The 26472-nt window shown below is 40.5% G+C and overlaps 2 protein-coding genes across 7 annotated transcripts in view; both read left to right on the top strand.

Moving 5' to 3' along the window:
• Nucleotides 1-1027: 1027 nt before the first annotated feature.
• On the top strand, nucleotides 1028-15752 carry YIPF4 (Yip1 domain family member 4). Its single transcript, XM_039718980.1, has 6 exons — nucleotides 1028-1332; nucleotides 4741-4894; nucleotides 7726-7897; nucleotides 10082-10159; nucleotides 11826-11939; nucleotides 13117-15752. Exons 1-6 carry the CDS (start codon nucleotides 1248-1250, stop codon nucleotides 13252-13254), a joined length of 741 nt encoding a protein of 246 aa, XP_039574914.1. The 5' UTR covers nucleotides 1028-1247; the 3' UTR covers nucleotides 13255-15752.
• A 1366-nt stretch (nucleotides 15753-17118) lies between these two features.
• Nucleotides 17119-26472, top strand: part of BIRC6 (baculoviral IAP repeat containing 6) — a 174457-nt gene continuing 165103 nt past the window's right edge. For all 6 annotated transcript variants that reach the window (XM_039718798.1, XM_039718795.1, XM_039718797.1 and 3 more), the window contains exon 1: nucleotides 17119-17552. In XM_039718798.1, coding sequence (XP_039574732.1) covers nucleotides 17321-17552 — 232 coding nt within the window. In that variant the 5' untranslated portion in view covers nucleotides 17119-17320. The remainder of the gene's footprint in view (nucleotides 17553-26472) is intronic.

Genomic DNA, 26472 nt, shown 5'->3' with positions numbered 1-26472 from the left:
AGTAAAGTTTCCTTTCAGAAGCTGAAAGAAGCCTATTGCAAAGGTCCTGTAACGAAGAAGTTTCACATAAGAGCTAAGAAAATGAGGTGCTCTTAACAGATGTCTTGACTGCTCACCTTTTAAAAGGGAAAATCTGAATATACAAGTACTGTAGGGACATTTTTTTACTCTCAAGAAAATTTTTGATTTAAAAATAGGTTATGTGCAATTATAGGTGATTTTTCCTGCTGCTGCAAGGAAACTGATAATTGCAAAATGTCCACAGAGAACCTGAACCCAAATCATATTTGATATACATGCAAATTTGAGTGATCCTTCGATAGGGCAAAGTAGGAACTTCCAGTCATGTTCTTTCCTTAAAAAGCAGATTGACTCTTACTTGTTAAAAATTTTCTGAGATGGGCCTGTCAGTGATTTCCTTTAATGGGATACATATGAAAAAGAAGGTTCCTTCTACAAATCATACCACTGTTCTAATGCTATTTCTGGACCTGCAACTTTTCCGATGTATAATACCTTTATATTTATATCCCATGGCACTTAATGAGATCTATGTATGAAATAGAATCAAATATATGTAGCACGAATGCCACATTTAATCCTGTTTCATTAAGATGTCAGGGGAAGAAAGTGTCCTCAGAGTAAATGTTGGTATTCAGTAGGGAGCAAAGGGATGGATTTACCCTAAGCAGAGTTATCTGGGAGCTTTTCTGTTAAGTCATTGAACACAGGAAAAGTGAGATCCCACTTTCTGACTCTTCAACGCACAGACCACAACCAGAGCCATTGTCTGTCTTCTTGTTATAACAGGGGTTGGCAACATCTCAACTGTATTATTTTACAACTTCTTTAGTGCTACACAGGTGTCTCTGCAGGTCAGTCACAAACATCCCTCACAGAGAGGGGAAGGAAGGAAAGAAGGAAGGAAGGAAAGGAAGCAAGGAAAGGAAAGTGGGAGGGAGGGAGGTTGGCTCGGCCCAGCAGGCGGAGCTTGGCGGCGGAGTGGAAGTGACCTCACTCCCGGGACAGCGCCGCGATCCAGTCAGCGCTGGAGCCCCGGCGGCCACTCCGGGCGCGCCTTGCGAGCAGCCAATGGCAGCGGCGGCGCCGCTTGTTGTCGCCCCGTGAGGCGGCTGCGCCCTGGGCTCGGTGCCGCCGCCGCCGCCGCAGGAGGGACCCGGGAGGCCCCAGGCCCCGGCAGCCGCTCGCCTCTCGCCGGCCCCGCAGCCCCCGCGGAGGGCGGGGAGATGCAGCCCCCGGGCGCTCAGCAGCCGCCGCTCTACGCGCCCAGCAGCGGGGACTTCACCTTCGTCTCCTCGGCGGACGCCGAAGGTGAGCGCGGGGCCGCGGGCAGGGCCGCGCTCGCTGTCCCGAGGCAGGGGTTCGGCCGGGCCCCGGGGAACGCAGAGACAGGAGGGGCCTTCCCCGGGCTCCGTCCCGCCGGCCCCGCGGTTGGTGTCGTGGCTGGGGGCGGAGCGGGGTGGCCGAGGTGGCCGCTGCCCCGGGGCCGCTGCCGCGGAGCGCCGCGGCCGCGTCACGGCGGCGGCACCAGCGTGGCAAAGGCGGCCCGGCCGCGCCGCTTCCCGGCTGCTCCAACACGGAGCCGAGCTTGTCCCGGCTGCGTGACATAACCGCGACCGCTGTCACTGCCCGCTCCTCAGCCCTGTTGCTGGAATTCCACCGTGTTGTCTTACCGAAGGTTGTGTCGTATGTTCATGTTTGCTGTAGTGTGCTAAATGTCTGCGCGGTGTCTCATTGCGGCACAGTCATGAAGGAGAAAAAGAGGCCGTGTACGTAATTTAGGGGGTGACGTGTGGCCTGCTGCCAAACTGCTGCACAGACAGCAGTGGTGTACCAGCACGCCTTCAAACTGCAAAACTGAGCATACAGGAGTCACATCGTGCAAACTTACTTTGTTGGAGAATGAGTTTTTGGTCTCTCCCCATTAAATACCAAGGATTCTACTTTCATGTATGTAGTTACTCTTAAAATTGTGACTAGGGAATCGTATAAATCCTTACTCATGTGTCCCGCCCTGGAAAGGAATTGCTGAAGTGGAGAAATTACTGTAGAATACCTGTTCTTTAGTGAACTTCACAGTCCTTCTGAAAAGAAATACAAGCCAACAGTACTGTTGTAGCTGTGGGGCTTTTTGTTACTGGGGTTTTTTTTTGGTCGTTACTTTTCCTTTGTTTTGTTTTGTTTTTCTTCACCCTGGGCTGAAAAAGAATCCATGTACCTCTGAGCTCTCTGCTTCTTCTCTGGGAGTATTTGTTGGGCAATGCTGAACCCGATCTAGTAAAGCCACCTTTCTGGTAGGTTGTGTTGTGTGACCAGTGTAGCCTGGTCACACTTGGCTCTGTGGTTTTTATGAACACAAACAAGGTGTGATCTCCTGTGTGTTCAAGTGTAGTCCTGTCCTCAAAGTGCTGGATAGACCTACCCTAGCAAAGAAAAACATAAGCAAAATTAAACATCTTGATATTTTACAATTAAAATACTACACATTTTTGCATGTTTCCCAAATCTCAGTCCATGTGAAAAAATGAAAATTAGCTGTACTGTTTCCCCATCTTATTTCTGTGGGAGCTGTTTGGAAGAAAGCTGGAGAGATGTTCACAATTAGGTCACCAGACAGAACAGAAAGAGCCTCTATTTGGGGTTTTGCCTCTTGTACTGCTTTTTCAAAATTAAGAGGCAAGACTGTTTTGAAAGCTGATTTTCTACACTGCTTTGTTGAAATTAGCCATCTGAGAGACTTTGGTTTTGCTTTTGTGGTGTTCAGCCTGAGACAGTAGCAGTGAAGGCACCCAGACTCTCACTAGGAATCATCAATGTCATCAGCTCTTGGTGGATTTTCCAGTTGCCCTGCAGTTAAAAATCTTACCCAAAACAGCCTTCGGAAGAGGAGGTGACCAGTCCCTTCTCCCCAGGTTTCTGCAGCTTTTGTCTTGCAAGGCAGACTTTAGATCATGTTAATAGATTTTATAATTCAGAAGTGTGGTTGCAGGTATTCATCGACTGCTAAAAGGAGTCTTGGTAAATAGGACTTGTGTAGGAATTTCTGTGCCTCAGGATGGATTGCTAGTGGACCCCGAGAAAGGAGAAATACATGGCTGGTTGGACTGCTGTGTTGGCTTCTTTTGGTGGCTGTATTTATGCACATAGTAGCACTCCTTGCAAAAAAGTGTTATCTTGTAGCAGAAACAAGTATTTCTTAATGCCATTAGGGTTCCCCAATCAAGAGAAAATGCCTGGGCATCAAGCTGAAGACTCAGAAGCCAAGATTTTTCTTTTTTCCTCCCTCTGTAAACAGCAGAGGAAGGCTTTGCTTGAGTCTGGTGAGAATGGTGTATGCATGTGGGGACTGGGAAGAGCAAAGAGAAATTCCTGCTTTAAGTCACAGTGATCTTTACCAGGGCCCGGTGCAGATGGTGTTCCAAGAACCAAAGGAATGGAGCTGTAACTCTCATGATTATGAAATAGCTGGAAAGCATTTGTGGAGAAACTTGAATCTGAGTGGCCTAGCAAGCTGGCCTGGGAAGGAGAATTCTGTTGAATTAATTGTGATACTGAATGATTGATGAACACCTAAGACATGTTGGCTGAAGAGATTGAGATTCTGTTACTGTACCAATTTTGTTTCTATAACACTGTAATATTTCCAAAGAGGATGTTGCAAATGTAATCTACAAATATGGCCTGATGTGCCTCTGTGAGTGTTTCAGAAGTACTTGCTATAGTTAGGTGTTTTGGGAAATTTGTGCCTTTATGTGTGAAAAACACACGATGATAAGGCAAAAGATATTTTATTTACCTCTCAATATATTTATATTAAGCTTGTACAAAATATTTACATGTTTCTGTTTGGATTTTTCCTTCTTAGCAGATAATGGAAATCCACTATTTCCTGAAGGAATAATTACTCCCTTCTTCTGTATCTTTTCCTTTCATCAGTTGCTTAATTTATTTTCCTATACTATTTTTAATTTTCCATCTATATATAACTGAATAAAATGAGAAAAAAAATAAAATGTATTGGCAATTTTGCAAAAAACAAGCAGAACATAGCTAAATTACTCTTTGTTTTGCTTAGTACTGCGGTGGAAAAAGATCATAGTATATCAAAGAGAAGTTGTATAACTGCATAACTTCTTATTGTCTAGAGCGTAAGGATCTTGGTAGCATTCTTTCTCTAACATTTCAGCTGCATTGAAGGCAGGCTACAAATTACAACATCTTCAAATGGTTTCCTTTTATGAAAATTTTGACATAAAAGCAGAGAGTGGTTTTAGCTGAAACAAGGCTGCTATTAAATATGGGTGCCAAAAGAGGTAGAGTATGATCAGAAAAAAGTTTTAAATAATCCACAATTTATAGCATGGTTAGACTCTTAGTAGTGTCCTCCTTTCATGCCTTTAAACACTTAATGTTAAAGCATAAATGGAAGCCGTTCTGTTGTCCCACAACACTGTCTCATAAAACAAGAGTCCCATCTAAAAGCTAAAACTGGTATTTGAGACCTAACCCAACATTGTTACTATTGCAATGAAACCACCAGTACACTTTCAAATTATGTATCTCTGAAAGTGTAATTTTATTTTGTAGTTTTGGCTGTTTTATGGTCATGACCAACACATGTAGCTTCATATGTTTGTTGTTTATCTTCCAGTACTTTTAAAATCAAATGGTTTTTGGCAAGACATAAAATGGTCTATATTTCTCTCCCTTTTCCTTTAGATCTTAGTGGTTCCATAACAACTCCAGATGTTAAGCTGAATCTTGGAGGAGAATTCATCAAAGAATCTACTGCAACTACATTCCTAAGACAAAGAGGATATGGCTGGCTTCTGGAAGTGGAAGATGATGACCTAGAAGATAACAAGCCACTCTTGTATGTTGTAATTATTTTTGGTTATCTATCTTTATTAGCTCTGCAGGGAAAAGAAACAACTTGTAGTCTCTGATTGTCCCACAGCCTTGTGCTGTAACTAGAATTCTGTTTGACAAATTACTTGACCAATGAGTGTTTTCTGGTGCAAGAATGGAAGCATTGTTTCTCATTATGGATTTCAGTCTCTGTAAGTATTAAGCCTATATGGCTTCTCTGCATTTAACTGTTGATCTTGTAATGATTTCAAAAAAAGAGGCTGTGTTCTTTGTATCTTTTGCATTCGTGTTTCTGGATATTGTGAAAGAATCAAAGAGTGAGACAACCCCGTGGGAAGACTCCTGTTAAGTAAATCTCAGTCAGTTCTGTCAGTTATTCTGAAGCAAAAGCATTGTGAATCATGGTTGTTACAGTAGGGATGTTAGAGCCAAGGTAGCACAAACTTTATAATCTTTGATGCTGCCTTTTACTATAAAGCTAGATTAAAAGGGTGCTAGTGCTGAAGGACAATAATGTCCTTAAAACTGGAAGTCTGGCATCCATTGTTCTGTTCATAGAAACCTGGCTGGCTGAAGAAAGTTTGTATCTTAAGGTTATTACATTGTGAGTCGGGCAGCCTGGTCCTTGTTCTGCACCTAAGCAACTTTATTCTCACGATCTGAGTGTTTTCCTGTGAATTAAACATAATGATGCTTTAAAAAAATTGGAGTGAGACAGAGAGTACTTTGTAGAACTCACGTGAGAGTGTTGGGAGACAACAGGTGTGTGGAGAGCTTAATAATGACAGTGCTACTGGACAACTGGTTTAAATTAAACTGTGCAGAAGTAGGTCCTTGTCTGAATGTGTGTTTTGTGAACCTCTAACTTTTAGTTAAGAAACAAACTTGTGTAGTGAGGTTGCAACATAGAAATTCTGACTTTAGTGTAATTTTATTGTTTTGATTATTCCCAACGTGTCATAATGAATTCTTAGAATCTGAATCCTATTAAGGATTGAAAGAGCAACAGGCTGCTAAGGGAAGTTCACCAATGCAGTGCTACAGTGCAAATGTTTTGTTCAATAAAGCGAGACTATTTTTTTTACTTTCTCATGGGGCAGCCGTACTCCAGACACTTGTTTCCTGATACAACTACCATCACTTTCAGGTGATGTATCTGTCAGCTTCATGCAAAAGACAATTTATTCACATGAGAAGCTGTCAGAAGACCCAGACAATGAGAAATAATTATTTCCATGATTTGTATTACACAGTCTACAGAGTAAAGTATAGGTCTGCTACATCCTTTTTAGATAAATGGTGGCAAATAGATGCTTCTAGTCTGTTCCTTAGATTCAGGGATGGTTAAAGAATAATTTTTGTTACTTAGTCACCAGTTAGTAATACCACTTATAAAGTAGCTTTAGTAATAGTAATCCAAAAATTGCCTTGAGGGACTGAATTTACAGTATTTAATTTTTTTTTTAAGCAGAATTTGTGGTGAATCACATCTTTACATTTTTTTCTCACATTAGCTTTTCTGAAGAAAAAGCCAAAAAAAATAAAGCCTTGCACAAAACCTTCGTAAATGGACTTAGGATATAATTCTACATTTTTCTTCACTGAGTTCTTAAATGTAGAGCAGTACATCTGCTGGAAGTCTCTTGCAGCTCTTCAGAGTTCCTCAGTCATGGCTGAGGTTCTGCACATAAAGAATGGAATTGCCCATTACCTGGGAAGTGATTCCTGCCCCGTTAGGCTGGTACAGTCAGGGCAGCCTGTGCCAACTGAGAGTCCTGGGCAGAAGAGTCTTCTACAGAATTTGTATCTGCTTGCAGAGAGTTTGTAACAGGAAGCAGAGAAGGCAATGAGACGTGGGCAAGATGTGTTGATACATGTTGCTGCTAGTGCCAGTGACTTCTACTTATTTTACCCATAGTGGACACAAGCCAGAAAGTAAACAGTAGGCATAAACTTGTTTGTTGACAACTACTGTTCTTGAAGGAAGCTAAATTCCATTTTCTTAAAAAAAAATTAGTTTTATATAACTTATTTGGACTGGTTTAAGATTAGTGAATGTAATGGTATTCTTTCTTGCAGAATTTGAAATAAAATATTTTTATAGGAAGTGTGTTAAACAGTAGGCATAAACTTGTTTGTTGAAAACTACTGTTATTGAAGGAAGGTAAACTCCATTTTCTTAAAAAAAATAGTTTTACATAATGTATTTGGAATGGTGTAAGATTAGTGAATGTAATGGTATTCTTTCTTGCAGAATTTGAAATAAATATTTTTATAGGAAGTGTGCTTGTGGCAAACTGCTTGGCATAGGAATACACAGACATTCTTTATGTGTGCATGTCTTTGACTTGTAGTTACAATGGCACTAATGTGAAATATGTCACATGTGTCCAAAAAACAACCCCTCCTATCTTAATGCAGACTCTCAGGGTATCACAGAATCGTAGAAGGGTTTGGGTTGGAAGTGACCTTAAAGATCACCCAGTTCCACCCCCTCTGTCTTGGGTAGGGGCACCTTTCAGCAGTCCAAGTTACTCAGAGCCCCATCCAGCCTGCTCTGGGTATGCTGTGTATGTTTTCTGTTGTCAGTCATGTAATTTGCTTTTGAGTATTTAAATAAATCTAACTGTGTCCCACCAGTTACTGAATGCAGCATGAAGTTATGGTGTTGCTTTACTGTGGATAAACTGTTCCTTCGCTAGTCATGGCTTCAGAAAGCCTTGTGCCTGACAGGAGACTTGCTCTATAAATCTACTGTTTGCCTCTGTACTTATTTTTTTAGTTTTATTTTATTACTGTTGTGTATAGTAATGCTTACTTGCTTTACAATTTCAGGGAAGAACTCGACATTGATCTGAAGGATATTTACTACAAAATTCGATGTGTGTTGATGCCTATGCCATCTCTTGGGTTCAATAGGCAGGTAGTGAGAGACAATCCAGACTTTTGGGGTCCTCTGGCAGTTGTCCTCTTCTTCTCAATGATTTCATTATATGGACAATTTAAGGTAGGTATAAATCCTCTGCCTAAAAAGAAATCTGAACTAAATTTGGGAATGTGATTGCTAAGCAATTTGCATTCTTACGTAGGTAGAAAGTCTTTTTTTCACATACTAATGTGGGGCATTTCAAGTGTTGTTTCTCAAGTTAATATGTAGAAAAACAGCAGTTAGGAATGTATTAAATAGCCCACGGGTAAGTTAATCATGATGAAATGTCAGGTTTGTTTTTATACAGTAAAACAAAGGAACAATGTGGTTTCTAGAGGAACCAGATTGATACTAATGGGTTTATAGTCATATTAGTGAATCTTTCCATTTTAATCATGACCTTTTGTTAACTTGCTTTTTATTACTAAAAAATGTAAGTGAAAAGCATTTCTTTGGATGGCATGAATTCTAATTTCCTGACAAATAAAGCTGCTTATTTAATTCATACTGTATGGCTGCTGTTATCTGGTGTATTTAATCTTCGTTAGTGATGTTTGCTATTTTGTCCTCCCTGCTCAGTTACAATCAAATAACTTTCCTCTGGTCAATAGACTTTTTCCATAATTCCTTTTGAACTCCAGGGTGAATAGCTACTCAGAGGCATTGTGCATATGTAATTGACTTCCATAAACAATGTTAGCTTTTTTCTTTATGTTCTAATTAAAATAAGGAAGTGTTATCATTTATGTAACAATTTGTATGTTAGCCTAGGTGCTCCTGCATTGGAAATCTTTATGACTAAATGTGTGGTTACAGTTGTTTTAAATGTGACCAAGTGTGGCAATAAGCCGTATGTCAACCAGCAGAATGTGCTTATGCAAGGATTCTTGTGAATGGTGGGATAAAATCATTCCCTTTGGGACCTCTGGCTTCCATATGGCATTCCAAATGCTGACTAAGAATTCACTCTCAGTATCTTGTCTCTGTGAGGCTTGAAGTGAGTAGACTAAACCACTTTATTGTTCAAGTCTTCTGGGTAGACCACTCACCTGTCTCCTTGGCAAAGCAAGGACCATTCCTTGACCCTGTGACAGATGAACCAGCTCCTGCAGTTTGTGTACCTCCTGTGCAAGAGTGCTGGCTCTAATGTTTCTTGGGAGCAGTGGGTTTACCATATGGATGTAGGAGTGCTGTATATGTATGAGGAGGGAGAGCTAGCAGCCAGCAACAGGATGACTGACACTAGATGCTGGACTAGACAAACCCAAAGATGGGCTCTAAACTGGAGAGGGATGAGCACTTCTGCTCTAATCCTTTAATCTGGTCCTCTTCTTTTAGTCAGTGGAGGAAAACAGGAGGTAAAAAGAGGTTATGTGCTATTTTCATAAATAGAATGAAGCCACTTATATTGTTTTTAGTGCTGCTGTGATTTTTATCTGGTTTTCCTATTTCGTTCTTCTGGAAATGAAAGGCCTGAAATGGAACTTCTAAAAGTAAAGTATTGAACTGAATACTGACTTAATTTTTTAAGTTCAGTCATTGTATGTTTGGAAATACAAAGTCTGGACTTAAGACTGTTGTTTCCTTCTAAAAAGGCATTTCAGAAAGGAGAGCTTTACTTCTGGTCCTCCCAGTAGCTCAACACCAAAACCAGCTAACTTGATTTGAAGGATTTTTTTAAGCCAGAGAATGATTTTAGGATTCCTTATGTAGTTTAAGAGCAAAACTATGAAATAAGCAAGAAAAAATAATGACAGACTTGGTCCCAGGAATCTGAGGCTCTTTATTAAGTTATCATCATCATCAAGTTCCACTGAGAATTAAAGTCCTATGTCTTCTGAGCGTTCTCAGTCTGAGTAAAGGATGAAATGGCATCTTTATAAGTGAAAGGAGAATTCCAAGTCTTTGTATTGGTTGGGCTGACTTATAAAACTGTCTGAGCCCATATTTTGTAATAGGTGGGATATGAAGACATTTAGGGTAGTTTTAACTCAACTTCCTATTCCTGTTACAGTACTTCCAGAATACATTGCACATGCATTCCATGTACACGAAATTTACCATTAATGTGATTCTGTAAATGTAACTTCTGAACTTGATTTGCTCATTACACTGTGATATTAAACACTATTCTTGCCACAATTCACAATTTAGTTTTGCATAATAAAATCCTTGACTCCAGTGAAAGCAATTATGGAAATGCATTTTCCTTTTTCACAATGACAATTACTCATATAAATTAATTGTTCTTTATCTCTCAAGGTTGTTTCTTGGATCATAACTATTTGGATATTTGGATCCTTGACAATTTTTTTACTGGCCAGAGTTCTTGGAGGAGAAGTAAGTATACCTGTATGTGCAAAGGATGTAGAGGGAGGTAAAGTCTCTTGACAGTGTTTTTCAGCAGTAGTTCATAGTGCTTTTTCATAGTGCTTGGGTTTGGATCTTGTAGCCAGATAACAATGGATCCAATTGCTAAGTGTAAAGTCAACATTTCAGTTTTCAGTCTCCAAAATGAAGTCTAAAATGCAGAGATCATTAATTAATCTCTTGGTGCAATGGATGGTGTGCTTGCTTCCAGATTAACAGTCTGGAAATTAGTGCTGTGAATCCCAGGAATTCTAGCAGCTTCCTGTGATCCAGAACTGAAGTCTGTTCTTGGGGGAGAAATGCTTTCAAGTTTTTGGTCACTGGACTAAATAGAAACTATTTTTTTTTTAATGGGGACTAACAGCAGTTAGATGTCCTTGTGTGTAAAGCACCTGCCAGTGTTTGTTTTCATCCCTGGCCTGATGCAGTTCAAACCCACCAAAGTATGAAAGCCAGGGCGTGTTGCTCAACTGCAAAGCCAGCTGGAGTTGTGGCCTGCATCCCTTCCTCCAACTGCTTGCACCAGCAGGGTTGGAATAGCTGCTTGAGCTGTTTACAAATTGACTTACTAAGCAATTCAGGTATAAACAACAAAAAATGTCTTAGAGCAAAGCCCACAGACAGCTGCAGTGGAACAGTCAGGAGGATAAAACTTCTTAAAATGGATCTGCAGCATAAAATGCATTGAACTGTGTTGTGAAGAGCTAAATATTCACTGATGCTTTATTTTTATACTTTTACTATGGATATTGCATTAGTGATGCACCAGTGTTGCAGAGGTCCTATGTTATTTAGTTAATTTTTAAAAATTTTCCTTTTAATCATAATTGCTAGAGTCTTCTTGTATGAATGCTGTTTTGAAAGAAAAAGTTTTTTACAAATGTGGTTGCATGGTATTTCTGCATTTCAACACAATCCAGAGGCCCTTAAATCAATCTGGTTTGTGGCTCAACATGGGAAATTATCAGATGTATAAACTGGAGAAAAAGTTTGCAAATCTTGTCATGAAGGATCATCATCCACAAGAAAATACTTACAAGATGCCACTACTTTTGCTGTTAAAGCCAAGAAGCCTAGCTGTGATCAGGAACATTTCAGACCATAGTAGGGGAAAATGAGATATTTCCTTCTGAAGCTAAAAGTAGTTATGGAAGTGCTTGGAACAACTCTGTTCTAGATAGTCTCAATAAATTGAAACTGGAAATCAGAATTCTGTGCCTACAGGGATTAAGTTTTAACTCTTCTGTGGACACCAAAAACATTGATGTGCTTTATGTATTTATTTATTTATGTATAATGGATATGAGTATGTTAATGCAGAAAATTATGTTTTTGCTGCTTTTGACAGGACTACAGCTGGTGCTTGAGAGGTCTGTTGCAGTTCTGTGCTCCTGGGCATCATATGTAAATGCTTCCTTTGAAAGTGATAATTTATAGCTTTTTGGAAAAAAAATTAATGTATTTCTAATTTTAGGGTTTAGCATACAAAACCAATTTTTTACTAGCAATCCTCCTTTAGCTGAAATTTCATGGGTATAACACATAATCATTATTCATAGTGTTACAAGAGCAAATTGTATTTGGTGACAGAGATTGAGTACTGCAAAGCTTATTTTTATGTGCTTGAAAATTTCAGGTTGCTTATGGCCAAGTGCTGGGTGTAATAGGATATTCCCTACTTCCCCTCATTGTCATAGCACCTGTACTTTTGGTGGTTGGATCATTTGAAGTTGTTTCTACGCTAATAAAAGTAAGTTCATATCATCTATTGAGAATTTAGTTATTTTTAAGTCACTTTCTTAACACTTCAAGTAATCTGCTCAGGAAAACATAATGATGTGTCCAAATTTTCAGAACTACAAAGTGTGCTCTGATCCTTTTGGTTAGCATGGTGGAAAGTGAATGTGGTTTTAAATGCTCCATTTGAGTGCTTGGGAATATACAGTGCTGTTGCTATAACAACACCTGTTGTTACTAGAGTAGCTTGTATTTAAGTATTTTACTGTGCTCTAATAGTTACATTACAAAAAAAGAAGGGATTCTCATTTTGAGAAGAGAATGCATAATTAAACCTCAGAATGAAGAATCTGAAAATAAGCTGTTCTCTCCCTTCCCCCATCATCCAGATTATTTTTAGTCACTGCAGCATGAATATGATGTTAGTCATTGTTCTGAGACCTCCCCATAGGGGTAGTGGTACAAAGCTCTCTGTAGCCTTTGCAGAGAAGGTAAGGATTGCTCAGATTTAGAGAGGGGGAGTGTGAGGCACAAAGAATAACCTGCCTTATACCACCTGCTGCTGGACACCTTTTATGGAACCAGAAACATTCCCTAAAAGATCCCAGAACGACATAACTCTCTTGAACATTTCCAGTACATCTTAACACCCTTTAAAGTAGCCTGTAAAGTTAGTGCTGAGCCTGGGAAGGTTAACTGATAAATTCTGTTATGAGCTAAGCTCTACACTTTCTGGAGGTTTGCTCTGTTGATTTCATTATTTCTGTCCCTTTAGCTTGCTGACAGACAGTATAATTGAAGTACAACTAGAGTGTATGATAAGTAACAAAATTGCTGTGTTTGAGATTTGATAATCTGTGATTACTGATAAATTATAGTCAGATCATAAATCATTAACTTGTCAGTTAACTAATAAATAACTTCAGAATAAATATACGTTCATGAAACTTCTGTTACTTGATTACTACTAACAGCCTTATGTTCACTTCAGGGTGAATCTCTGCAAGGTTATCTTTGCACCAATTGTATGAAAATGCATTACAAGCCCCACATGGCCAAAATTTCTTGGGCTGTGACAAGCACTACTTCTGTAGCTGGCTCTGTGTTGTACTGAGAGAAGTGATTTTTACTGTGGTATTTGGAGAGACTTTCTTGTGGTGTCAGCTAAGACTGTTCATCTTCTTTTTCAGTTGTTTGGAGTCTTTTGGGCTGCATACAGTGCTGCATCATTACTAGTTGGCGAAGAATTCAAGACCAAGAAACCCCTTCTAATTTATCCAATCTTTTTATTATACATTTATTTTCTGTCCTTGTATACTGGGGTGTGATCTAGTGTAAGATGTGGCCAGAAACCATATTTCAGTCCCTTGCAGACTGATAATGTGTAAGATTAAGAAGGCTGGAGGTAACACAAGTGACTGTTTTGTATGCAGTTGTTGAGATGTTTTAAGATGGAAGAGCATATTTGTGTATATTATTTAATGAAGCAATTGTAGCTATATAGATTTGTATCAAAGTTCTAGGTTTGTTTAAGACTCTTCAGATTTTAAGGAACAAAATAAAAGATCCTTGTGTTTTATAACAAAGCGTAGCAAAACTGCAACTCAATACCTGTGCCAAAAGCACTGGGACCAGATTACTATATTCAAGAATTAAAAGTGAGAAGTTAACTGTTAACAATATCAAAGTGCAATTTTTCCTTTAAGCTTAAACACAGCTGGCTTTTTTTGGCACAGCAGATTCTGTAGATAATATATATTTATGAAACAGTCCTGATTGTTCACAGAATAGTCTGTATAATCAAGACAAAAAGATACTACTTTTAATTTAGTGCCTCAATTACTGTGATTTGGCTGTTGAGTTTTTATAAATTCCAATTTGTTTCAAAACATGTATATACTGTGTATTTTGTATCTATGGCTTGTGTGTACCGTAAATACTCCTTGGTTAAGGATGTATATTGGGTTTTTAAAAATTGAAGATACAAGTATTTGAAGTTTTCATTTACTATCTGACCAAAGGAGCAAGATACTTACTGTGTGACATAATTAATTAAAGTGCATATTTAGAGAATCAAATTATTTTACTTAAAAGTATAAATTTACAGAGAAATGGGTGAACATTTCTCAACTCTAGTGCTGGCCTAATGTTGAAGAAAAAAAAAAAAGATGATCTATCAAATTTGTGTGATCTTTAAACAATGTTATTTTATGATGACAAAATAAAAATATTGCTTCCCTAACTATGTTTTACAACATCTTGCTCTGTTTTGCTTTTAATAGCATGGTATTTAACATGTATACTTTTTTTTTTTTTTTTTGCCAATACTATTAATCCCTTGTAAAGAGAAATAAAGATTTGGAAGGCCAGATTCTCTCTCCACTAAACAAGGCAGAGTTACAGCCTTAGTAACAGTTAGAGTCTTGCTAATTTTGACTCTCCAATGATTATATAATAATGTGATGACATGTTAAATATTTCCTGTGTGCTGTGTTGATTGCTTATATAATGGTCCTTATGGTAATATTTCTTCACAAGGGAAGTCCACTGAAGTTCACTTTCTATGGTACTAACGTAGGCATTTGCAATCTTCAGGATTTAGTATCAACAAACAGCTCTGAAGGTTTGGGGTTTTTTTCTGGCAACAGAGAAAAAGCATTTCCCATTCTTCCTGCCCCCTCCCCCATTCTTTTTTCGTAATGCTGCAAATAAAAATCAGCTGTGACAAGGTGATAGCAAGGGCTGTCTTGGATCCCTGATGGACTTATTTCCATATCAGAAATGTAGTTTTTGATCTTTTTAGACTGTGTAACTAGCCAGCTTGATAACTTATTTTTACCAGTCATTACTGATATAAAATACCTATTTAAATTCCAGCTCTTCCAAAACCTTTAGCTTACTCAGTCTGCTTTCCTGGCTGATTCTTGTGTTGGTTTTAAACAGAACCACTTGAAGTTAGTGCTGGACATAAATTGTAGTGTAATACTTGAGTTTGTAATGTATAAAAAGAGAAAAGTTGGTAGTGATTGACTTTTCACCTGATTTTTGATTTCTGAATAAGTTGTGGTGGAATTAATGGAAACTTGTACTAAATCGGTTTATACCAGCAGTAGCTAATTTTTTACCTACAAGTTGTTTGAGAGCATTCATACCACATTCTAAAAAAAAAAAAAGGAAGTTACAGTCTATTTAAAAAAAAAGCATAGCATATTAGCTCTGGAATCTTGCATGATAATCTGGTTTTACCTCCTTTTTCATGACTTATATTTCTTTTTTTAACAGGAATACCCAAGTATTATTATAAGAGTGCACCCAGCCCCTGTGAATGCATTTAACTTCTGTCCCCACAAAGGTGAAGGGCAAGAACACATTTAGGTTACTAGGCTGTCAGACAGCTTGAAGCTTAGTTCCTCTTTGCATAGTTGTTCATGAGGTGTTCTGTGCATCTGAACTGTGAATATTGAAAAGATGCAAGAATGTTCTGTTGAATCCCCAAATACCTCCCTTTCCAGTAATGTTCTGTGAAATTTATAGTTGGAATTTTAACTGTTCCCTTCCACAGACTTGGCACAAGTGTAACATGCAATGTAGATAATGCTTAATATAGCACATATTTTGTACCCAATTGCAGATTTGCACCTTTTAATCTTAGTATCTTTAGGGTCACTTGTTGCATATATTGTGCAAGAAACATACAAACAGCTCTCAAATTACTCTGATAATTTGTAATAACTTTGCATTCAACAAACTCATATTTTTAGATGAGGTATGTGTGTAAATACAAGATGTATTTTATAAAAATTTTGAATTAAACTTGTTTACAGAATCTATGAAGCTCATTTATATTTACTGACTTAATACTGAATAATTAATATTGATGATTTGAGACACATCCATGTTCCTGTGCACACCACCAATATATTGATGCTATATACCAATAGCTTTGAGGCTATAAAAAGTTCTTGTGATAATCAACATACTACTTCAAGTCTGTCAAAACTGGACACTTAGTGTGTCCATCTAGCAAAAAAAAAATGCCTTTCTAAGATGCAACACCTCATTTTGGGGTGGTGACATGGATATCACACCTTGGTGAGACAGGCATTTGGAATGATCTCTAGAGAGCAGCTAGACATGTACATCTTCTTTCCTACCCCTCACACATACTCTGCTGTTTATCAGAAAAATTATACTTGAAAAGCTGATGAAATCAATTGTTGAGACAACATGCAGCTTGAGATCTGCTGTAATTTTGTCATTATCCATACTGGTGTTTAATGTTTTGCTTGAAGTACTACAGCAAGCTTAAAAGCTGCTCATTTTGCTCTCAGGACAATTTTGATTAGCCTGAGTGGTACACGTACCTGTGTGGGTTTGGTTTGGGTTCCTTATTTTTTCATCACACACTGCATTTCTTTAAAAATTTCCCTGCTAGAGCAGCCTGTGCTAATTGGGGTCCTTTTAATAAAAATATTCCGTAGAAAACGTTGTATTTGAAAATTAGCTTTAAGACCATCAGTAGCCTAAAGCTTTGTGTAACATGTTACTTAGATCAAATAAACCTATGGCAGATAAAGGAACGTTGTACAGGTAGGCTGAGCTATATAAACCGAATTGGTGCTTTAGTGGGTGGAAAGGGAAAACCTCAACAAAATACAAGATGTTTTATTAAACTCCAGTAGTTTTTGAAGCACTGCCTCAGAGCAGAACGCGCCCGTGGGTGCAGTGGCTCCGGGGCCAGGGACAGCCTTCCCGAGGGCAGCGTCCCTCCGGGGGCAGAGGCGCTGTGCCTTTGTCACTCCGCACCCGCACCCGCACCGGGGCCACTGCACCGGGGCCCTGCCACACTCGGGGTCAAAAACAACCGGTGTGGGAGCCGGGCTAGGAAACAAATCCCCGCTCCGCCTTCCCCGGGGCGGCGGCGGCGAGCGAGCGCGCCCGCTTACGGCCCAGGGCTTGTCCGAAGCAGTAACGACACGGCAGCGGCGAGGCCGGGATCGCACCCCGCGGGCAGGGATCGCACCCCGCGGGCCGGGAACACCGCGGGCCGGGATCACACACCGCGGGCAGGGATCGCACAACGCGGGCCGGGATCACACACCGCGGGCAAGGAACGCCGCGGGAGCGGAGCCAGCGCGGGGTGGGCGGTGCGCATGCGCGCAGCGCAGCGCCGCCCCTCGCGGAGCGGCCCCTCGCCCCCGCCCCCCGCCGGGCCGCGGCCGCTCGGTTCCGCATCCGGCGCGGCTGTGTCACTTCCCGCTCACGCGGGCGCTCTCCCTTTCCCCCTCTCCCCGGACCCGGATGGTGACTGGCGGCGGAGGCTCCAGGGACTGTCAGTGAGCGGCTCTCCGCGGGCCTCTTGTCCTGAGGGCGGCGGCGGCGGCGGCCGCGAAGATGGCTGCGGCGGCCTCCTGCTCCTCGGCGGCGGCGGCGGGGCCCGGTCCCGGTCCGGGCTCCTGCGAGTGGCTGCTGCTGCGGGACGGCTGCCTGCGCTGCGACGCCGACGGGCTCTGCAGCCTGTGCTACCACCCGGCGCTCAACGCCATCCTGGCCGTGACCGCGCGCGGCGCCATCAAAGTCATCGACGGCACCTCGGGGGCCACGCTGCAGGCGTCGGCGCTCGGCGGTGAGCGGGCGGCGGGCAGCGCGGCCGAGCAGGTGTCGTGGCGGCTCGGGGAGCCCCGGGAAGGAGCGGCCGGGCTCGGCCCCGGCCCTGGATGCCGGAGGATCCCCCCGGCGTATTGTCAGCCCTTTTTCTTTTCCTGGCCTGAGCGGCCTCCCTGCCCGGGGAGGTGGTGGAGTCGCCGTGCATGGAGGTGTTTAGGGAGAGACTGGACGCGGCGCTCAGTGCCATGGTCCATTGACGTGGTGGTGTTTGGGCACTCGGTGAATCTCAGAGCTCTTTTCCAACCGGAGCCTCTGGTTCTGTGTTCCCACTCTTTGAGGCAGAGATGCTGATGTAGACAGCGCCGAGGCGTTTTACTTCTGTAAAACATACCGGCATGGTTACTGAAAGATTAAATGGGGATGGAAGGCTGCGATGTATACGGTTGTATTTTTAAATTTTACTTTTCCAGGTGTTGTTGTAGCTCATGTGACGTTGAACTTCCAAAGATTAGATACAGCATGTTAGCCAGGACAGGCATAGTTCTAGTTCTTATTGATATGTGATGCTGTAATAATTTATTTACTGAGCCTTATTCTGTTTTGGTTTTTTTTTAAGAAGGCTTACTGCTTAAAAGTGTAATTTGTCCTATGGCTTAAAACTATTTAAGATCAGAATCCTTCATGAAGTTATTTGGTGATACATTTTTGTATGTGTTGAATAGTTCTTCAGGCTGTTGAGTATCTTGACTGTCTGTGGTGATAGTAACCATATCCCTGCTATTATGTTCAGCAGGCATGACTGTCCTGGCTTTGGAGAGGCTTAGACTGTAGCATCTCCGTAACTATGAAGCAACTTTATTTGTTGACCATAACAGTGATTTTGCACTGGTAATAAACTAGCTCTGTAGAAAAAGATCCAAATGCCATTAAGAGCTTTTGTTCCTTGTTCATTAATGGCTTTTAAACTGTGGCACTTGTCAGAATATTGGCAGTGGGTAGTGGATAGGGTGGGTTGTCTCCTTTTGAGTCCAGCCCTTGGAGTAGAAAGAGAGGCTTCTTCCCAGTTGTGTTCTCCTTACAGTTGTGTGCTGCTAATAAGATGTTGCTTTGCTGAGTGGTGGTGGTGAAAGGTTGTTTGCTGCCTGAGCAGTGGTACAGTAATGCCAAGAGCTGCATGGGAATGCCATAGCCTAGGCAATATGTACACTTTCACCTTGAAAACCAGTAACTGTATTGCAAATGTCAAACTGAAGAGAACAGGACAAAAATTGCTGATTTCCTTTCATAGCTCAAAGTTGGTACATTGTATGTAAAGGTTAAGCATTTGGGACAATTGAAAAAAAAATAGTTTTGTGGAATTATTAAGAAGGTGCCAGCTGCTTTTGTTGTCAGTTGCTTGCATGGAGAATGAGGCTCTTGTGTGGTGTTTCCTGCATTGTTCAGGATTCAGATCACTCTGCTTCTATAATTCCCTTCTACCATGCTGTCTCTGAAAGTGCTTTTTTTATTAATAACTTTGTTTCTTCAAGCTATTGCAGAAATTTTAAAATTGCTTTTAAGTTGTGGATGAAGAAGGCATAAATAGAGGACTTAATTTGTAATTGGCTGTCTGTGTAGGAGATGTTTAATTCTCAGATACAGAAAAGGAAGTGATCTGTAAATCAAAGTGATTCTACACTTTGCTGTGATAGAATCCTTGCAAAGGATTTGACTCAGTATTCAAAATGCTAATGGAAATTCTCCCCGAAATAGTAACTATTTGAAAATAACATATTGCTTTGCTTCTGTTACGTACATTCAATCATGTATACTTCCTTTAGTGTCAGTCTTCTCTGTGACAGCATGGCTGTAAAAGATGGGTTCTACTCCTCCTCACATAAAACAGCAGAATTGCTTGCAATCTACCCAAATTTTATCTGTGCAGTAGAGCTGATAATTTTATTACTGGGGAAAAAATGATAACCTTAGTTTAGTTTGAAGAAACTTTAGATGAATTTTCTTATGGATTCAGACTGGCATGCCTGTCAGAAATCTGGTGCATCTCAGCAGTTGGTGTCTGTTGCGGCTATTAGCAATCCTTTTCACTCTTTCTCTCTCTCTCTTCCTTCCGTCTTCGGGAAGAGAGGGAGAAGGGAATTTGGCTGCTCTCTGATGTCTGCCTGCACTGTACAGTGTGAGCTCATTAATGTAGGATAGTAGTAGCTGGACACTCAGACCTGTAGACCAACTCTGTCTGTGCTCCCTCCCCTGCCATAAATGACAGGTCAAAGGATATTGTTGCTTCAGGGACTTCTGGTACTATAACTAAAAATAGAGTCTCTAGGAATTAAAACTGCTTCTCCTGGGAGACTGCTTGTCCTCCTTGGCAATTGAGGCTGCAGGTCTTCTGCCTTGCCAAAAGATTTACGTTGGACAGAAATGCTGTCCCAAAGAAAAACAAAATGTAGCAGGCCTCTTTCTAGAAAGCAGAGCAAGGAAAAGATTCTCCTATCAAGGCAGGATAGGGGAGGAAAAGAAATACCACCAAGCCTCAGTGTGTTTTGTATTTGCAGTCACAGTTCACTGCGGAAATATATCTTAAGCTTTGAGCTCATTCTCTGTGAAAAGATTGAACCTGTGGAATGCTGAATGTGGTAGAGCAGTGGAGGCTGCCTTCGTTAGAATAGAAATGCAGATTGCTCTTTGGTGTGTAAAAGAGCAAGGCAGAAGATTCACAGCCAGAAGACAGTTCAGTTCTAGATGGAGTCCAGACATTTGAATGTGGTCTGTGTGCCTCGGTTGCTTGTGTGAACTTCATTGATCGATTAGATTAGGGGTTATGTTGTGATCTAATGTTCTTCTGAGCCCAGTCTGTAGGAATTCAGTGTGGATTGTTAGACCATGCTGAATCTTCAGCAGCTCTGTCTCTTGAAAGCGTGTAATCGTCTTTAGTCTGTTTCCAGTATGAGCCCTGTAGGCCTGTTCAAGAGGACCAGGCATTTGCAACAGCCCAGAGCCTGGTAGTGCATGAAAGTAGGGGGAAAATCAGGTACCACTAATGTTAAGCTCTGTCTTACCTGGTCACAAGGTTGTCCTTTTCTGTCAAGACTGTTGCATGCACACTGTGCATTTCAGAGAACCAGACTGGAAGTGCAAGGAAAATTCTTGTCATTTCTGGATGTTCTGCGTTACTGTTTATTTGCTTGTAATGGTTAGTCAGGACTGGTTTTGAATTTGTCACGCAAGTCTATCAAGTACTTTATTTTCCCTCTTAGACATTTAGATATTTCTGTGGTTTCAGTTTCAAGTTGAACACTGGTAGCCAAAAGAGCATAAATGACAAATCTACAAATACAGCGCTAAAGATGAGTCTTTTCCTCGGCCTCAAAAGAAGCAAACCAAAACAGTGAGACAGAAACCCCCTGAAGAATCAAAACAAACTTCCAGATTCATTTTGAGTGACTCTCTTAGTGTTCTTAGAGGTGTTTGATTTATCAGTCCCTTCTATTTACAAATAAAGTAAGAAAACTGCCTGAACTGGAAGAGTGCTATAACTCCCAGAAAAGCTTGGACAGGATTAAAATAAGGAACTAAAATGTACTATCAGATGGACAGTGACTATTCTAGTAGGTATTTCTAGATTAATTTCGTGTAGCAGTAACTTCAGAGCCTTGTTTGCTAAAGTGCACAGTGTTTTGTAGCTAAGGCCTTCTAAATTACTCTAGAGGCCCTAACGGGAATCAAAATATAGACTTCTGAATCTGTACAGGGAAGGATCTGTTCATGGTACACATATACCAGTTCCTGCAGGGGAAACAGAGCTTCTGCCTTATCATCAGAGGCCCTCAAGGGCTGTTCCTCCGTCAGAAGAATTTAGAAGTAAATAGATCTCAGCCCAGCAGGCTCACCTGTGCCAGCAAGTTCAACTCCATTGCCTGTTGGAGTTCTCTTTTGGGAAGTCTTGTTTTTCTTCAGCTGTCTAAATTATGGTGCCTTGGAAATCTCTTAAGAGGTACCCAGATCCGTTTCTTTCTTTTCCATGTGATGCAGAAGGCAAAACAAGAGGAAGAGATTCTCTTCTGCTGCTTGAAAGTCATAGAGGGAATTTACACTTAAAATAATCTTTAGGGAGAAACTGTTGGGATACTCTGTCATCCAATCCTACACTTGATTTATTTGAAGATACCATCAACATTTTCAGCTGTTTGAAGCTCACTGGTAATACTGCTCAAGTTCTCCTTAATTCCTCAAAATTTGGGCTAGTTTCTTCCATCTTTTTGTTTCTTGTATTCTTTTGTTCCATTATGAAACAAATATAATGATAATGATGATGATGATGATAATAATAATAATAATAATAATGATGAAGCCCCTTGGTCTTAACACAGAATTTCTCATCATATGGAGAATGTTGTCAAATCTAGTGATGTGCTACAGCCCACCTTAGATTTGAGCATACTTGAGTGACTGCTAATCTGGGTGAAATGCTTTTTAAAGAGATCGTTTCATTCATTTATGATGGTGGTCTTAAGATCATTCATGAGGTGCCTTAAGCATTTGAGAAAACAGGTTAGGAGAACTGTTAGGTTTGAGTTCAGTGTTTTATACTGGCAAAGGCTCTAGACTGCTGTGAGCTCCATTTGTCTGCTAGCTTAATTGGTGTGTCAGATATCCCTTCATACTTACCCAGCATCCTGCCAAACTGTCAAAATGCTGTTAATTGATATTTCCAGGCTCTGTTGAAGCACATCTGGATTATCTTCTGCAGAAGCTAGAACAGAGTAAAATTAGAGATCTTTTCTTATCACATAGCTTTAAAGGGATGTTTGCATGTCCATGTTTTGTGCAGGGCTTCAGAAGTCATAACAGGCAGCAGTGCAGGTATATATTATGTTGCCAGGCATGATCACACAACATTTTTTCATTTTATTGACAGATCATTCATATCTGGACTGATGGATTCATGGCTGTCACTGCAACAGCAGTGCAGTATTATTTAAGGTTGCAGAATGCTGTAATGTCACATAATCAGAAATTTCCTAGACCTCTGCATATGGACTTTGAAAAAGGTCTTCTGCAGGAAGGTGAATCCTGAAATGCTTCTTAGTGACCTGAAGAGGAAACACTGTACTGATATTTGTGTCAGGATTTGAACTTTGACTGCCTGCCCTAATTGTCTTACAGTAGTTAATGCATTTCTCATTAATATGAAGGTTTCTCAGGGAAAAAAACTGACTTTCACCTCAATGCTGATTATTGTCCAACTTTGGTCAAGACAGCTTTTAATATGCCTGTGTGATAAACCCTTCAGCTCACTCCCAGTTATGTTGTGTACTGTGTTGTATAAGATGTAGAAGAAACTTGGCAGAAACTATCCTGACAGATAACTGATAGTACAAGTCCAGAACATTATGGAAGAAAGCAGGTGGACTTGAAGTAATGAAAACATGAAAAGGGCTTTACTCATTGCTCAGCCTGGTCATCTTTAAAAGCCTGATATTTTACTATTCTGAACGTGCTGATGATCAGTGGTTTGGATCTAACATACCCTCTTGTCCTATGGTTGGTTTTTTCTGGCAGCCCACCACAATGTCAGCTGGCCCAGTAGAACCACTTTCTTAGTCTTTAGTTACATTGTTTATAACAGTTTTGATGGTTGCTGTTGCACTGGTATCCATAACTTAAGTGAAATAGAACATCTAAAATTTTATAAGATAGAACATAAGAAAAATCTGTCCTAGATGAAGATCCACCTTAATTCTTTTTTAATAATGATTAGGTCTGATTTTTTGTTTTCAGGTTCTCTTCCTGAGTTACTTTCGAATCCCAAAAGAAAGCTGTCCATCCTTGCTTTTACAAGTATTCTTTAACTTTCTCTGAACAGTATGACATATTTCAAAAATGTTTCTTAGACTGCCTTAAACATAGAGATGAGGCTGGCAATCATGTGGAGTCATGAACAACTTCCGAGTGTATCAGACTGTCCCAGGTCGTGTTGTGAGATAGCTTTTTGCATGTTGTCTGTTCCAGTGGGATCAGTAACTTCTCACAACTTTTAAAAAATTTGTAAATAAAATATTTACACATGGGTTAGTTCACTTTCCTGGTGGTTCTTAAATGATGCTGCAGTATTGCTTTCTGCTGTTAGAAGGCTGTCCTTTAAATAGTTAATGCTGTCTTAATTGCAGTGACCAGATGAGTGCTTGTCACGAGTAGAAGTTTCAAGAAAGAACAGCTATTGGCCTGAGTTCTTTCATTTGTGAAATACAGATGAATACTAACACTTGCAAGTCCTTTGCTGCCTTGTCTTTGGGAAGAATATCAAGATTTGTTAAGGACCCAGTGTACTCTGCTAGTGAAAAAGTAGACAGGAACACTGCAGAACATTTATTTTGAAGATTCCTGTGCATGTTGCACAGATAAGGACGATAGTCAATAAACATTGTGCATAACAAAAGTTTAGAAATATTAAATTATGGAAACAATAACTTATCTATCATATCAGTATAAACACTATTATGTTTAAAATTTTCTTGAGCTATTTGCCTGGACCATTCAGTAAGCATTGGTAACTTTTTAATGTGTAGCTTAAGAGGGAATTTGCTTAAGTTGAGCTTAAGTTGTCTTGAAAATTGGTAGCATTAATGAAAACGTCTCCAATGACGTGCTGGTTAACAAAGGCTTGCATAGCATACAGTCTGTCAGCACTTCTTCGGCCCCTGTGCAGTCTGGGGAGGGAAAGCTGTTTGATCCACTGCATTTCCCTGATTTGACTGAGCATGAAGCACTCGGCATCTCATAGTTGCATTTGGCAGCTGTAGGAGAACAGTTTGGTCAACTCTTGTTTACTGGGCCACAGGCTACAAAGATTTGTGAAAAACTCCATATTGAAAGGAAGAGCTGGGAGGGTGAAGGGTGGCACTGAGAACTATGATGGAGTGCCTGAATGGCAATGGGGAAAGGGTTAGGGAAGTAGGAAGCTGGGAAGATGGCACTGAAGACTGGAAATACAGTGTTTAATTGGAGAATAAGAAGGCAGTGCAGTTAATGTGGAGCTGACCTGTCTTCTGCAGGATCCTAGATTTATGTTCTGATGTAAGTGATGACATATAACACTGCTTGTTAAACTTTATTTGATAGTGGATTTTTCCTGATCAGTTTTCTATAGCTTTTATGAATCAGAAGTTGCAAGATCAGCATTTTTCAACAAATAATATCAGGTTCCCTCCCCATGCCATAATGGGAATGGAAGAGTCTTTATTCTGAATCTGTAGAGGGACTGGCTTCCCAATACCTACAGAAGGTGCCTGGCAAGGCCAGGCTTAAGGTAGCTTTTCTGAATGTTCCTCTTTAGTGACAGAACTCAGGTTTAACTTACATGATCGCCGTGTTCAGATATTCTTATGCTGCAAATAAGTGTTTAAAATGTACAAGGTCTTTTAATTTTGCTGGCTTCTCTGAAGAGTTTGAAAAGGCAACTAAACAATAGTTTCACTTTTAAATATAACTTAAATGTGCATGATTCTAGTCTGTTCTGCTTCAGCTTCCCTGTGTAGTAGTTATTAGGAGAATATGAGAATGCATTTAATACACTTGAAATATTCATAAGAATTTAGTGGTGTTGTAACCTGGTGTATTGGGGTCTGAATTAACTCATAATGGCAGAATGAGATCTTGTGCTACGAATATGAAATACCAGCTAAATGCTCAAGTTGTTACTGAATAAGCAAGTGCTAGACAAGTTGTCAAGAACTCATCTGATTATATGTCCTTTTTCAGTGTCTATATGTGTTTTATTTCCATGTCAAAAAGAGTGTGAGAGAACTAGAAGATTAAAGCGTGGAATGGTTTATATATGTGAAATAAATGGTTTATATATGTGAAACAGTGTTCAGTCTGAAAAAGATGATGGGAATGATTTGGAATGGGGAGTTGAGAGAGTTAGAGCATGTGACAAATGAAAATTGGGAGTTAATTATTCAAGTACGGGAGCAGAGGGCATCAAAGGAAGTAACTATGAGAAATAGTAAAATATGGAGCTCCTGGCTGCAGGGCATTATGGATGCTATATGTTTGTGGAATTACAACAGTGTTGGACAAAGTGGTAGAGGAAAAACCTGTCAAAGGTCATTATCATAATCAAAATCCCTTTTGGGTCAGAAGGTCCCTAAGTACAAACTGGCTCAGGCTGAGAGTGTTACAGGAAAGAACCATTGTGTAGATTACCTTTCTTAAATTCTTCACTAAGCACTTGGTTTAGACCACTGTCTTGGGCAAAATATGGGGTTATGAGCATTTTCCTCTGATCCACTATGCCTGCCTCTCTGGTCAGTACAGTTTTTTTTAAGTAATGTCCAAAAGAGAAAGGTAGTAACTCAGCAGTCTAAAATAGCTTTTGAGCTACTGCTGCAGTAATGGAGGACTGCTGTTAGATTTTCTGCTAAACCTCTTTTTCTGCAGACTAAACGAGCCCAGTTATCTTAGTCTTTCCCCACGTGTTGTGTTCTCCAGCCCTCTAACTTCTTAGTACTCCCTTCATGGGACTGTCACATATATGCTCACATCTCAGACGGAGGAGCAAAGATGGCACTGATATTCCAAATGTGAGCTTATTGCTGATTAGAGGAGACTGATTTTTTTCCTCTGGTCCCCTCTATGGTAACAGTTTGTTGCTGAGAGGATGCACTGCTGCCTCTTGTTCAGCCTGTCCATCAGGATCCCCAAGTTCTTTCTGCTGGGTTGCCACCCAGACAGTTGGTCCCAGCTGCTCTTGATGTATGGGGTTATATCCCATGCTGGGTGTAAGACCATGCTTTTGTCTTCACTGGACGTCAGGAGATTTGTGTCATGCTGTTCCTCTGTCTGAGATCCTTGTAAAAGGCAGGGTCTGCCTGCCATTGAATGCATTAGTTGCCCTCAGTCATCTCCCATTGGTGTCATCCACAGTTTACATCAAGGTG

The sequence above is a fragment of the Passer montanus genome, unplaced genomic scaffold (assembly GCF_014805655.1).
Source record: "Passer montanus isolate IOZ18808 unplaced genomic scaffold, ASM1480565v1 scaffold40, whole genome shotgun sequence".
NCBI lineage: Eukaryota > Metazoa > Chordata > Aves > Passeriformes > Passeridae > Passer > Passer montanus.
This window is presented reverse-complemented; position numbering and strand designations above follow the sequence as displayed.